At 36.9% G+C, this 15823-nt stretch overlaps 1 protein-coding gene across 1 annotated transcript; it reads left to right on the top strand.

The window, feature by feature from the left end:
• Positions 1-496: 496 nt before the first annotated feature.
• Positions 497-15030, top strand: LOC140144909 (uncharacterized). The gene is given in 5 exon segments (XM_072166710.1): positions 497-534; positions 1179-1426; positions 12607-12718; positions 14185-14920; positions 14922-15030. Coding segments are annotated over 5 exon segments (1236 nt in total). The 3' UTR covers positions 15024-15030.
• The last annotated feature ends 793 nt before the right edge of the window (positions 15031-15823 follow it).

Raw genomic sequence — 15823 nt, 5'->3', positions numbered from 1 at the left:
GACACTCGGCACGAATTGAAAGACCATATCACTCTCGACAAAAGAATGCATGCATGTCAAAGGTCATACGACACCAATTTGGTGTTTGTTATGCACCTCGAAATATGTACCTTAAAGTCTGTGTCTGATGCCATGGTATACCCCCTGGGGTCATATCCGTTCAATGACATGTTAGTCCAAAAAATTGTTCTCAAGTAGTCAAAATCCATCAAAACTTGTAAGCTCTTGTATAGTGGGTCACTTGCTTAGGGGGGTCATTTTGCTCACAGAGGAAAACTTGTTTAGGGAGTGTTCAAAATAAATTTGGTCACGCATGCGTACACTGTCATATTTGAGTGCCCCCCGGGACCACATGAATATCATTATGTGTATAATTATGTCTTTTTTGGTATTAATCTTTTAAAAAAAAAAAAATACAAATACGAATTCCATACAGACAAGTAGTAATTTCAGAATATGATTTTCTTTTTCTTTCAGATGCTGTGATTATTAGTCAATGTGGGGTATCATTCTACTATTAAAACCAGGATACAGGTACCAACTCTTAATTTGTCTTGTCCGATTCTTTACTGAAGACATCTGGGAAATATTTGACTTGGTCCATGCTAAATATAGAATGTTTATATCTACCCCAGGACACTATCGTTGAACACATTTAAAATGAATGGAAGACTTTTAAAACCATTTACTTGTAGATTTTGTGGCATCTACCTCTATTCTTTGAATAGGTTGAAAGGTCACGTTGACAAACATATGATCAAATATGTTAGAGCTACTAGAACCAAAAAGACTAGAGAGGCACTTTTTTGGTGTAAATATCCTCAGAAATCTGCCAATCTAAAAGGGCACACGTACACCAAAACTCGCACCAAAGGGAAGGCTCATCAGTGCGAGTATTGTCAGAAAAGTTTCAAGAAAAGTGGTAATCTCAAACAACACATCAGAACTCACACTAAAGAGAAACCCTACCAGTGTGAGTATTGCCAGAAATGCTTTACACAATCTGGTAATCTGAAAGATCACATCAGAACTCATACTAAAGAAAAACCATATCAGTGTGAATATTGTCAGAAATGCTTTATACTATCTGGTCATCTTCAAAGACACATCAGAACTCACACAAAAGAGAAACCTTATCAGTGTGAATATTGTCGCAACTGTTTTGCACACCTAACAAGTCTCAACAGACACATCAAAATTCACACGAAAGAGAAACCACATCAGTGCCAGTATTGTCAGAAATGCTTTGCACAATCTGGTACTCTTAAAGATCACATCAGAACTCATACTAAAGAAAAACCATATCAGTGTGAGTATTGTCAGAAATGCTTCGCACGAAATAGTGATCTCAAAAAACACATCCGAACTCATACAAAAGAGAAACCTTATAAGTGTGAGTATTGTCAGAAAGGCTTTAAACAATCTAGTCATCTAAAAGCACACATCAGAACTCACTATTAAAGAAAAACCATATCAGTGTGAGTTTTGTCAGAAATGCTTTGCACAATTTAGTGAACTCAAACAACACATCCTAACTCATAACTAGTCATAAAATTCAGTGTCGGAAACATTTCGCAGAATTTTGGAGACTCGAACCACATATCGATATATCCTAACTCCCCATCTCCGAACTCGCACGAAAGAGAATTAAACCATGGTGATGCCCAAAGTAATAAACTCAAAATACATATGAATTCACGTACACCAAAGAGAAACTTCAGTAGTGCAAGTATTGTTAGAACTGCTTTACACTTGGGGCACAACTTGATCATCTCAAAGAACACATCAGACTCACTGTTAAAAAAAAAACCCACTCAGTGTATATTTGTCACAAAAGTGAAACCATATTGATGTTAGTATTGTATTTGGCTTTTTCTGGTACTCTTTTAGAGCATATTCCTTTAGAGCATATTTAGATTCTTATCACTGTGTGTTTTTGTGATGTCAAGGTTCTCCAATCAATTACCGAACCCAGAAGGAATGTTGGCCCATTCGCGCTATAAATCTGTATTATGTGTTTATTAACCCTAACACCAGTAAAAACCACAAAATACCACGATGAAAAATTCATAACATGCATGCATCCCAGGGTCTGCGATGACGCAATCACCCGAAGTGTGATATGTTCACGGAATTGCTGGCCGGGCAGCAATAACCTGTGCAGCTACACTCTAAATTATAAGGATTTAAAAATAAATCCTTAAGACTGTAGTTAGGGACCAATCAATTTTAGATTTAAAATAAATCTTATAGATTTGAATTTTAAATCTAAAAGATTTAATTTTAAATCTTAAAGTAGGGGGTGATCTCTGAACCACTTTGTGAGGTATTTTTTCAAAACTTGTGGAAATAGTTGTAGTGGCATTGTGTTAGTGGGAAATGCCTTTTGTTTCATCTGATTCGGTTATTTTACCCCCTGGACATAGGGTCTGATCATATCGAGCTTTTTTGCATATTTCAGCATAGGCCCTATAAGGCGAATTACAACAAGGTTAACCATATATTCTTTCCATGTTACTTTTGTAACATAACTTATCATTAAATCTTTTACAAAATGGTATCAATGTATATCGGAGAGTATTTTCCTTCTTTTGAAGAAAAAAAAGATCCAACACCTCCATTTGACATCACAATGACGTCAAATGGAAGGTGGTACGCAGTGCTATTTTCCACCACACGGAATAAAGGGTGGTGTAATATTTATGTGTACCGCAGGGTCGTTTATAGGGGGGTGGCAATGATTTTTTGGCAGGCCAAAAAGTGTGTGTGTGGGGGGGGGGAGCATTTTTGGCATGCAGGTTGAACGGGTGACCAAGTGATTTCTGGCAGGTCAAAGGGGATGGAGGGGGCAAGCGATTTTGGCATAGATGTTTTGGGCACCGTTTCTATAATGCTCTAAAATGTGTGGGGAAAATGTTCAAATATGCAAAATTTCCTGCTTACTGCGCACGCATTATATGATAAGACAATCTAAGGTTTTAAATTTGGGTTCCCCAAAATCATGTAGCCTATGTGTGAAGGGGGGATTACAAAGATTTTTTGTTTTTAGTATGTCAAAGGGGTGGGATTTTTTGGCACGTCGAAAGGGGGAAAAGATTTTTGGCCACAGCCAAATGGGTGAGGTGAGCAAGCAAATTTTGGCAGACCATTTTGGGAATTGACCACCCCGGGGTACACACGATTATTGTACCACCCCTGATAAGGAATTTACACTTAATATCGGCATCTTGGATATCAGTCTCTACCATAAATCATGTGTCCACATTTGTGTAGCTGTTAAAATGTATAGATTAGAATTGCGTTTTTATGTCCCATATTTGAAACAATTTATTGTAATATTTCGAGCCCATGAACCAAAACTGGGTGCTATACTGTGACAACAAGTTGCCAATAGGGGATCTGCTTTATTTGCATATTCATGACTTTCTTGTGATGGTCTTCAAGAGATGTGGCTATTTTTAGAAAAAAAAAAGATGGGGTTGTTTATTCTACTTGAAGAATTTAGGTGGTGGATGTATGATTTTTTTATGGATGACATTTGCTGTAATCAAGGAAATCATGCAAATGACTTTATTTCAGTTTAGATTGACACCTGGCACATTCAAATTGATTACATTTTGACGAAACTAGGATATAGGAAAATTCTTTTGAATTCACACATGTGGCCAAAATTTCGTGCAATCAACAAAATAGAAATGACCCCAAGAGGTTAAAGTTCCATTTTTTTTTAGTCCTCAGTAGTATTATACATCCACCTCAGTCAGGTGTTCAAAAGCAAAAGATGTACATAGGCCTACATGTGGAGAATATCGGTGCTGGAGAGTGGCACAGGGTGATTATTATTTGCGAGTACATTTATAAGGGATCCAATGCTGAAGGTCTGTGTACATAATTAAAACCTTCATATGGAACATGGGGGAAGTCAAAGATAATATTCAATGAAATGACTGAAAATAAATGAACAATTTCCATGTAAATCTTCAGGGTAAAATTGCCCGTCCCAGGTCACAGATTAACAATTTACAGATCTTCATGGTATCTTGTCATGGATATTTCGTTCGTTTCCGACCTCATATATAGTACCACCTCCGCAACCAGGCTGATGTACAAGTTGCATCCACCCCCTCCCTTCGGCTTAACATTTTTTGTTTACATCAAATATTTTTTGTTGCAAAACCATGACATATTTGCCCACTACCAATGATTCCCTACACTGATCGTTATCAATTAGGAAATGTTTAAAAATACTCTTGTGGAAGGGGTTGGATTAGGGAGTCAAAATGTGTTTTCCCGCCGCATTTCAGCCAAACTATAATTAAACAATTAAAATTCAGAATCCAATCAACCCTACCGTGATTCTTGTTATTCATTAGTCTGAGAGCACTGAAAACAATTATCATAAGTTAAATCACATACTTTATAGGGAGGGCTTCAAAACACATCCGCCGGTTGCTTGCCAGTTTCGCCCGGTTCCACCCGGTTAGATCCAGGTTGTATTGTTCTAAACAATATGTATGGAGCACGGTTCAACCGCCACTAAGGCCACGAGCACAAAATAGTTCTAGATTTGCTTCGACGCATGGCTGCTTCGATCTAGTAATTCGGTCCTTGATCATGACCTGAAGTTCACCTACTTCCCCTATTTCTGCATTCCTACAATTAGTTGACCATATGTTTAGTTGGTAATGGTTAGTGTTGTTGACACTAGGGCCCTGAAGTGGGAATTGTGATAACCTGTTGCCAAACTATATACATCCACAGATTCTCAACATCATAATACTATGTTTTGATGTTGACATACAATGGTGCATGGTAATGAGTCTATGCATGTTGTATAGGGATGTGAGGAAAACATTAATATTGCTGATATTTAAATTGTTACATGTTTCGATGCACGAATAGCAATATATGTACTGAATAAAAACATTGGACTCATTGCTGACCAAATCAAAGTCATTCATATAAATATATGACAGGTTTACATACTGAATGAAATGATAAAATCATGTTTCAATTAGAGATTGCCCCTATTTCAGAATATTTTCCCTAACATTGTCACTGTTATATGTTTATTCTTTCTTAACCCAACAAACATTACAAAGTTTGCTATTAAAACCATTCCAAAAGTACTATAGATAGTCGATATGGTCCATAAAAACCAAAGAGCGATATGTGCCTGGACACCTCGAATAAGCCGTAAAGTCCCCCTATGGTCATTTTTACATTTTTGCATATTTGCAAAGAGCATGTTTCAGGGATTAAAATGACACGTACCTCAATGAACTTCATATGACAATCAGAAGCGAAGTTATGGCTTGTTATAGGTTGTCATGAATCAAAACGCGAAACTGAGCAAAACGTGTTCAAAGTTAGGGAAGCATAATGACCATTCATCAGACGGGCCTCAGAAAATGTAGATTATTTCATATTTCCACTTATTTCTTTAAAATAAAACTTTGTATGTGTTTAGAAGAAAGCTTAAACATTTAAAATCTGCAAAAATCTCAACTTCGCCAAAATACGAGATTTGCATATATTTTCACCTGTAGCTCGAAATGAAGTTTGCCGAGTTTACGGCTCATTCGCCGCGTCCAGCCACATATGTTTAAAACATATAGCATCTTTATACATATTCATAAATAGGCCTATCTCCTTGGTATAGAACAAAACAGCTAATCCAGAATATGAAGCAAATTAGAAGTATTTGATGTTGAATTTCTTTGTATTTTGTTGTTTTTTATTATGGAAATAAAGATTCATTCATTCATATGTAACAATATATGACTAACTGTTCCCTTTATTTTTGAATTCCAAAACTTTTAAATTCCAAACCAAATTTATATTTGATCCTTTGCTGTATAAATTAATCAGAACTGATAACTTTTCAAAAATCCATGTTATAAATCCAGGACACATATTTGATAGAAATAATAGTTTGTAAACTTCTGGTCGGATGAGCTGGTATGGTGGTGTTATAGCATAAAACATGATTAAGGGTTTACATCTATCGTGATAAATGAACAAAGTACACAACGATACATGAGTCTTTAGGCCTATGAGTTTATATCATTATCATTAACTTTGGAAAGACAGCTAGAAATGATCAAATTGATGAATAAAACTAGCATCAAGTAAAATTGCAAAATAAATACACCGGGTAAATTACATCAAAGAAAAAACTCTATTCAACAAAAAACAAAACCAGAAACATACATTGTGAACGTAATTAAGGCCTACACAAAACACATCAATGTTGAAAGGGTATACACTGAAAAGATAAATACTTTTAATGAATACATAGGCCTTCAATAGCGCTGAGAAATAGATCCTTGAACTTAAAAGGTAAAGTGACCAGACCAGACAAATGCTTTGGGAGTACAGATTTATCAAATGTGCCCTGGGACCTATTATAGCGATTAGTCCCAATTACTGTTTAATGGATTTGGTCTGCCCCCATATTTTTTAAGGTCCAGTTTTTTTCATTCATGTGACACATGCTTTAATATGTTGCAGTAGTGTGATCTGAGTTTTTCTAATTAATTGTGTTGTTATGTTAAGCCTATAAACATCATGACTGCAGCCAATGTCAAACATGCCAGGTTACTCATGTATTGGGGAAAACCAGGGATGAATGTAAATCATAGACCATCAAAACGTAATCTAGGTTTTAATGTGAATATGCTGTTGATAGATACCTATTTATCTGAATTAGTGGTGGTCACACTTATTCTATCCTTCACACACTTTAAATGTCCATGGAGGAGGACATGTATATTTCAATGGCATTCTCATTTGGTAGGTTAGGATATTCATTTAATTAAATTAATACTAATTTTGTTTTGCAATATTCTTTTTAACAACTGAGATAGTTGTAAAATGAAACAATAAGCATTTTGAACAAGTAAATATTTCGTACACTTATAAATTGAACACATACTTAGGAAACAGAAAGGAAGAAAAAATGTAAAGGAATGATGATAAATGCAGCAGAAAACTGCAGCTTGAAGAAACAAATGATCCAATTCATTTCTCAGAAATAAATCACTATAGGCTAATATTTATGGAGAATTATGATTTTAAGATTATATCTCTCTCTTGAAAATCCAAATTTCAAGCTAAAATGTTGATTTTTCATTCCTTGTTAATGTTGGCCTAACCTGTCCACATCTCATTTTATTATTGTTTGATAGTTGTAGGCCTATTATTAGCATTGTCGAAATCATTAATATTTAAAGACAACAATTAAATTGTGTGAAATAACACTTAATGTTAAATATATTTGTTCATTTAATAAGCTGTCACATTCTGAATAACAAAATGTACCATGCATGTGCAAGGTGAATGATAATGATTTCAGTCTTATACTTTTCATTAGTGTTACTTTCACAAGAAAGTATGATTTATATTTAATAAGGTAGTTTTTCTTCCTACCTACACTAAATATATTAAACCTAATTGTTTCTATCTCCAAAGGCTTTTGGTTTATATTGGTTAATTATATTAGAGAATATTAACAATCAAATGATTTTGCTCAAACTGCTGTGGGTCCTGAAAACAACACTGGCAACCATATCTGGTAGTAGAGAGCTGGTAATGTCCTTCTGGGAATTCCATGGTGACTGTGTGGGCAGGTTTTGTCTGGCCTGGTCCTGCTCCATAATTGGGTATATTCCCCATGAGTGTCTAAAAGTGCGTGAACTAATTTAACCCCAAAGACCGAAGCAGTCTCCACTTCTATGCAAACTTCGAGCTATATTGTTCTCGAGGCCTAACCAGACTAACTGCCGGTCAACCTGCAGTTGAGTTTTGAAGCCACCCATACACTAGTATTAGCTAACATATATTAAAGCCTAACAATACTATACATTACAATGCACTAAAATGGGCAAAAACGGAAAAACAAAAGAAGCCAGGTCCAGGGGGTAAAATGTCCGAATTTAACGAAATAAAGGTCATTTTCCCACTCAAACAAAGTCACCACAATGATTTTCACAAGTATTTTAAAACTTTGGTTCGAGATCACCCCTCTACTTTAATAAAGATTTAATTTTAAATCTAACACTTGATTGGTCCCTAATCACAGTCCCTTGGGATTTATTTTAAATCCTTGAAATTTAGAGTGTACCGGTCCGCGATCGTGTGCTTGGCATGCGGGGGGTCAAAGGTTTGAATCCCGGGGGTGCCAAGTCAAAAATTCTTCTTGAAAAATTCGGATCTTCTTTGACTTCCGATACCAAAAAGCATGGGTCAGTGTTAGGGTTAGGTAAGATGTATTTTTCCAGATTTAGAGTGTCTTCTAACCCTAACACCAGTAAAAACCACAAAATACCACGATGAAAAATTCATAACATGCATGTATCCCAGGGTCTGCGATGATGCAATCACCCGAAGTGTGATATGCTCACGGAATTGCTGGCCGGGCAGCAATAACCCGCGCAGCTTCCGATACCAAAAAGCATGGGTCAGTGTTAGGGATAACAGTTGAAAGAACGACCCCAACAGATACGAACAATCCTACATATTGGTGGCCTGTATGGGGCTGATTGGATTGGGAAAATGAAAGATTTCGCATCACGGTATATGGGCAGGACACTCTTCAGAGAAAGCCTACCTCCGTGAATTCACAGGTACTGCCAAAAGTGAATACAGCGTCATCATGGAAATTTCACCCGACGGTGGTGAAAACTCAAATAAACTTTAACAATGTAGAGTTGTTGTAAATGGTAATGAAGTCCTTGGTATTCAACAGCAACGAAATTGTTCTCAGAGTTCAAGAATGGAATGAGCGTCCTTGAAGATCACCCAAGGTCCAAAAGACTTGCTGACGTCACCACTAATGATGTACGCGCTGGTACAGTGACATCGATAATGAATAAAGAGCCAAATAAGAAAGATGAGATAGCCACAAAATATGACAACTCTGATGAATGTGTTTTCAATATTAATCCATTAACATTTGGGTATTCCAGGGTGTCTTCTAGATGGGGTCCTGGAATCTTCATGAGTGAATTATGAGTGAATTTAGTGGAAGCACCTGGATCTCACACCCCTAAGAAGATCATCACTCGGTCACCGTAGTGCAAGGTCTTCATCGCTGTTTCTGAGATCCATGGATAGTCTTGATGACAGATCATTTGCCAAATGGAAGTACAATCATAGGCATATATCATACAATTTTGATAGCAAAATTGAAGCAAGCCATCATGTGAAGAAGGTTGATGGTAGGAATGTGGCTGTTTTCGGATTGTATCCTGTACGCTATTCTTAGTTTGTCAAGCTGCCATTCACGACAGAGGGATCAGTTAATTAAATTAACCATGTTGTGGTTCGGGCATGGCCTCCAGTTAGTGAAACCTATTTTAGAATTTTAAGTCCTACCTTCAGAATATCAGGTTTGCTGGTGATCAATGGTGGTGAGCCTTCACTGAAGAGTGGCTCAAGGAGCTATCAGAAGACTTCCATTTTGTTGACATAGAAGGTTTCAAGAAAAATTGCGACGGGTACATTAAGATATGTGGTGACCAAGCTCAAGAGAGAGATAGAAAGAATTTGGCTAGTACTCTTTCAAGTACCTTGTTCTACGAACTTATTGACCGCCCCTCGATGTTCTTAAACCAGTTTATGATTTGTTATTATTCATGTGTTTCAATGACCTAGATTAAATTATTAAGGATTTTTAAGTTAAATTTAATAAATTTACCTTATCCGGGTATTATAGTTGACTCATATCATGCATTAAGTTTTTAAAAAATTTTGTTGTTGTTGTGAAATGTGTGAACATACAGGCTGAGTCAAAAAGAAGTAAACTCATGTTTGAGGGGCTGTAACTCGAGATCGGCAAGGAATCTGCTAAAAATAAAAATACCACTGGAAAGAGCAAAGTCTATACGTCTAAATAAAAACAAGAATTGTTGCAATTGCTCACACCTAACTAAAGTTATACTCATTTGAATACAACCACCCATTTTTGTAGCTGCACACGGCTGATTGATTTTCATCCATTTCAATTTCGACGAATCACCAAAGTGCTAACACGATATATTGTTGAAAAGACAACTTTTGCTTTTAATTAATATTCAACAAAGTCCATGGCGGTACTATAGTTTGTAGGGATACCTATTCAAGTCTTTACGAACGATCCGGCAGAAGCTTGATTGGGGAATGTTAGGTTAAAGATTGAGCTGATCTTTGGTCTTGCTGTAACGCATGTCTAACTCTAGCAATGTTCAGTTGTGATCTAGCAGTTCGTGGTCTGCCTGAAGCTTCCGGCTGTCTATTCCTTAGTGCCCCATGCACATTGAGCTTGTTAACATTCTTATATACTGCTCCCTTACATGAAACCACATGAAACCCGGTTAGCTGTAGGAAATTGGAAACGAAAAAGACCCTGAACTTCAGTGGGACTCTTAGTTTCATGATACTTCGTCGACAGAAACGTGCACTCCCGTGCGGTAAATTGTGGTGCCATGTTGTCATTTGGCCCGTTTTATTATAATGAAGTGCAATGAGGTAAAATTCATATTGAAAAGATCCCTTTAACTTTTAGGAATTATTTATCGAAACCACACCTGCCACAGAACTTTATTTGCATTTGAATATCGCGCCTTACCAATCAATATAAAAGGTAGGCCCTTACTTGGGAAGTGAAACCGTGTGCAGCTACAAAAATGGGTGGTTGTATTCAAATGAGTATAACTTGAGTTTGCTGTGAGCAATTCCAACAATTCTTTTTTTTATTTAGACGAGTAGAAGTTTCTCTTTCCAGTGATATTTTCATTTGTAGCAGATTCTTTACAGATCTCTAGTTACAGCCCCTCAAACATGAGTTTACTTCTTTTTGACTCAGCCTGTATATGAATGTGAAGAACTGTCCGCAGGAAAATGATATCAAGTGAAACAGTTAAGGGGACTCGATCTTTTGTGCGTAATTTTAGGTCAAGGCTATTTTTACCATTATGCAGCGAACCATTGTTGAAGCTATTTCACATACATGTACAAAACATTCTAGAGAAAGAATGAGGACATATAGTGTTGAAATATCTTTTGTTGATTTCGACTGATAATGTAATGAAGTCGTAAATTTTAAGGTCAAATTTCTAAAACCAAAACAAAACATTGTGACGCAGATAATTCCTGACTTACGCAATTTCATCATCCCAAACGTTCGTGCTATTTATGCATAAAACGTCTAATCAAAAGGCTAAAGATGGCATTATGAGATTTATCTTTTATCATTACACTCATCCGCTCAACTGCCACGGTGGCCGAGCGGTAAAGCGCTAGACGCGTAATCGAAGGAAGTTTAGAATCGCTGGTTTGAGTCCCAACAAAGCCTGTGGAAACTTTTCTTTCTTCAAAATTCATGATCGCATTCCGAAATGAGTCACTTGTCGGTAAATCATGTATCGTATCCTTAAGTGTCATTACCGCAGATACCATCACCAACACCATGAGCACTTTGAATGATAGCTATACGTACCGTTACTGTATACATAGATATTATTGGGTCCAACAATAGAACCTTGGGGCACTCAATACGTGACTGGATGTTTCATTGATGCTCGGGCATTGATGTAGCTTTGCCAATGGCATAATACTGATAATAGGAGAGTGAGAGGAAGGAAATTAGGGAAATATGGCAACCCAGATAGCAACACTACGTTGGCCCAACGTTGGTCAAACGTGAGCGAACCGACCTTACTACGTTGGGCCAACGTTGGTTTTTTGACGTTGGCCCAACGTGGATTTGGCCAGGCCGCCAACCACTGCAACGTTGGGCCAATGTCGGCCCAACTTTGACCCAACCTTAATACAAATGTAATTTGCGACGTTGGGCCAACGTCAAATCTTTGATGTTGGGCCAACGTTATTTGGCCAACGTTGAGCCAACATTGACAAACAAGCCCAATGAGAAAAAATAAACGAATAAAATTAATTACTTGTGTATACTGTGCTTACTTTAAGTCTTAAATTACCTGGCTCTCTATTTTACAACGAAGACAAATTAACTACCTTAATTTTACACAAGTCACTTACCTTAGTACCTACCGGGATTCGAACCAGGGACCTTCTGTTTATAAGCCTGATGCTCTACCAATTGAGCTAACTGGGATTACATAGTTCAGCAAGTGTTTTAAGTTAATATAAGCTATATTTTCATGACTAAACCTGCCAAAGTGCATCTTTTAGGGATATTGATCAAATTTACTGTGAATATTGATGACATTAATTTGCTATAAATGTTGATTTAAGAAAAAAAGAAGTAATATAAAAATATAATTCTTACTGTTGATTTAATTCCTAGCAATATTGTTCTTATTATAATTACATACCTAGTATGGTATAAGCATTATCATTATTATCATCATCATTATTATTTAATATCATTATCATTATTATTCATTAGGCCTATTATTATTATTATTGTTATTATTATTATTATTATTATTATTATTATTATTATTATTATTATTATTATTATTTGATATTATTATTAGTTTATCTAGTGGGCTTTTATAGTCTTTATTTAATGTCACTCTTTAATACGCCTTAGTAATAAAAAGAAAATAATTATAAACATGACCATTTCCATGACTTGAACAACAGCTTATACCATCGTTGGTCCAATGTTGGGATTCCAGCCGTTTGTGCGACGACATTGGCCCAACCTCCACGTAACAACCGTCATTTTACGACTGGCTGGCTACGTTGGTGCAACGTTGGCATACCGACTATCATTTTAAGGTTGGCACAACAACGTTGGCCCATCCTCGGCGTACCGACCGTCATTTTAAGGTTGGCTTGCTATGTTGGCTCGACGTTGGCATACCGACCATCATTTAAGGTTGGCACAACAACGTTGGCCCAACGTTGGCATACCGACCGTCATTTTAAGGTTGGCTGGCTACGTTGGCTCGACGTTGGCATACTGACCATCATTTAAGGTTGGCACAACAACGTTGGCCCAACGTTGGCATGCCGACCGTCATTTTAAGGTTGGCTGGCTACGTTGGCTTGACGTTGGCATACCGACCATAATATAAGGTTGGCATAACAACGTTGACCCAACGTTGGCCTGACGTTCCCATACCAACCATGACTAAAGGTTGGCATGTCAATGTTGGTCCAACGTTGGCTTGGCGTCGGCTTACCGACCGCGACCATGCCGACCATTGCCAACGTTGGGCCAACGTTGTCTTGCTATCTGGGAAGGCAAGGCAGGTTGGAATAATTGGTAAAAAATAGTGTCAGATAACTGACAGAAAGTTGTAAGGGCCACTAGAGGTGCCTGTCCCCTCTTTAAGTTTTGGTATTAACTTTATAATCAAAACCTTTTTTGTCTAATTAGAGAATAAACGATAGGAATTTTTGTTTTTACTGTCCTCTACTGTGTGATAGACAACAGGTCCAATATTTTATTACGATTAAAATAATGGACATCTGCCTGTCGTCTGTCACACGGTAGAGGATAGTATAAAAATTCCTATTGTTTATTCTCATTCTTTAGTCCATTAAATATTATTTTGATAACAAAACACTGTTTTATTTTTCAAAAAATAAGTTGCCATCATGAAAACTCTCCTTTTTTCTGTAATAAACAAAACATGTTTACCATTTTAGTTGCACGTACTGCGATATTGTTCGCGTATTATTATAAAACCCGCAACATAGACAGCATGCAGAAAACCAATAAAAGTTAGCGCTAACAAGCAAATTGGGTAGCGTCATAGGGGCAGGGGGCATGGCGATTTGAAAAAATCCCATAGGAAAATTGCCGACAAATGGCTTGTGCAACCCAATCAGACACGGTGCCCCTCAATCGTGTTCGGTGCCCCCCCCCCATTATAATGACCCATGCTACGCCACTGAACTAAGCCACTCCCACCTACTAAAAATGGCCCTTCACGAATTCCATACAGACAAATGGTAATTTCAGAATATGATATTCTTCATCTTTCAGATGCTGTGATTATTAGTCAGTGTGCAGTACAATTCTATCATCACCACCAGGAGAAAGGTACAACCCTGATTTGTCTTGTCCGATTTTTTTTATTGAAGACGGGAAAGAACTGACTTGGTCCATTATACCCAGGACACAATTTTGAACTCATTTATAATGAATGCAAGACTTTTAAAACCATTTACTTGTAGATTTTGTGGAATATACTTCTATTCTTTGAATAGGTTGAATGGTCACGTTGATAAGCATATGATCAAGTATGTTAGAGCAGCTAGAATAAAAAAGACCAGAGAGACACTTGTTCGGTGTAAATATCCTCAGAAATCTGTCAATCTAAAAGGACACACGTACACCAAAACTCGCACCAATGGGAAGGCTTATCTGTGCGAGTATTGTCAGAAAAGTTTCAAGCAAAGTAGTAATCTCAAACAACACATCAGAACTCACACTAAAGAGAAACCCTACCAATGTGAGTATTGCCAGAAATGTTTTACGCTATCCTCTACTCTTAAACGCCACATCAGAACTCACACAAAAGAGAAACCCTATCAGTGTGAATATTGTCAGAAATGCTTTACACTATCTAGTCATCTTCAAAGACACATCGGAACGCACACGAAAGAGATACCTTATCAGTGTGAATATTGTCGAAACTGTTTTGCACACCAAAGTAATCTCAACAGACACATCAAAATTCACACGGAGAAACCACACGGGAAACCACATCAGTGTGAATTTTGTCAGAAATGCTTTACACAATCTAGTACTCTTAAAGATCACATCAGAACTCATACTAAAGAAAAACCATATCAGTGTGAGTATTGTCAGAAATGCTTCACACGAAATTGTGATCTTAAAAACCACATCCGAACTCATACAAAAGAGAAACCTTATAAGTGTGAGTATTGTCAGAAATGCTTTAAACAATCTAGTCATCTAAAGGTACACATCAGAACTCACTATTAAAGAAAAACCATATCAGTGTGAGGTTTGTCAGAAATGCTTTACACAATCTGGTACTCTTAAAGATCACATCAGAACTCATACTAAAGAAAAACCGTAATCAATGTGATTATGTGAGTATTGTCAGAAATGCTTTACACAATTTAGTGAACTCAAACAACACATCCTAAAACAAAATATTTTTTCGAAATGGACTATACATAGTCCATATTATTTTCATTTGAGCCTTATCTGGTAGTTGATATTTTTTGGTGGAAACCAGGCTCGAAGATTAAAAATGTGATTTAAGAAATGTATTCCTTTGACAATGGTAGTGATGATGATTATGGTGATGATGATGATGATGGTGATAATGATGATGACGACGACGACGACGACGATGATGATAATAATCTAGAGATTCCTTGTTCGAATCACCGTCAAGTTTTTTATTTATTTTTCAAATGCCATTACCATCGCATATGAAATTGTAAACATAACGCAAGGTACAGAAACTAGTCTTGGGATACTTGAGGACCATGAACCGTATTCGACCCCCCCTTCCCCCGTAACAATGTTGATCTGGGTCTTATGATCAGCCTCCGTATTCGGACTCTGCAATTTTGAATCCTAATTTGTTTGGTCACGGGAGCCTAGTAGAACCCAACATTGATTGGAGGGGAGGGGAAGGATGGGGTGTTTATAGCAAAATGTTAAGGTTTTAGCACTTCATTTGCATTCTTAATAAACAAGTAATAACTTTCAAATGAAATGACGTTTAGTCAAGTGTTTGCTTAAACAATGATGTGGGGGTAAAGGAATGTGAAACATTAATGTTACATTATTATAGAGCCTGTCTTGCTCACGTGTTATGTACAACCATACATGCGTTTTTCTCGCTTCATAATATTTTACAAAGTG

The sequence above is a fragment of the Amphiura filiformis genome, unplaced genomic scaffold (genome assembly GCF_039555335.1).
Source record: "Amphiura filiformis unplaced genomic scaffold, Afil_fr2py scaffold_96, whole genome shotgun sequence".
In the NCBI taxonomy this organism is placed as follows: Eukaryota; Metazoa; Echinodermata; class Ophiuroidea; order Amphilepidida; family Amphiuridae; genus Amphiura; species Amphiura filiformis.
Note: the sequence above shows the minus strand (reverse complement) of the source record. Positions and strands in the feature narration are given on the sequence as shown.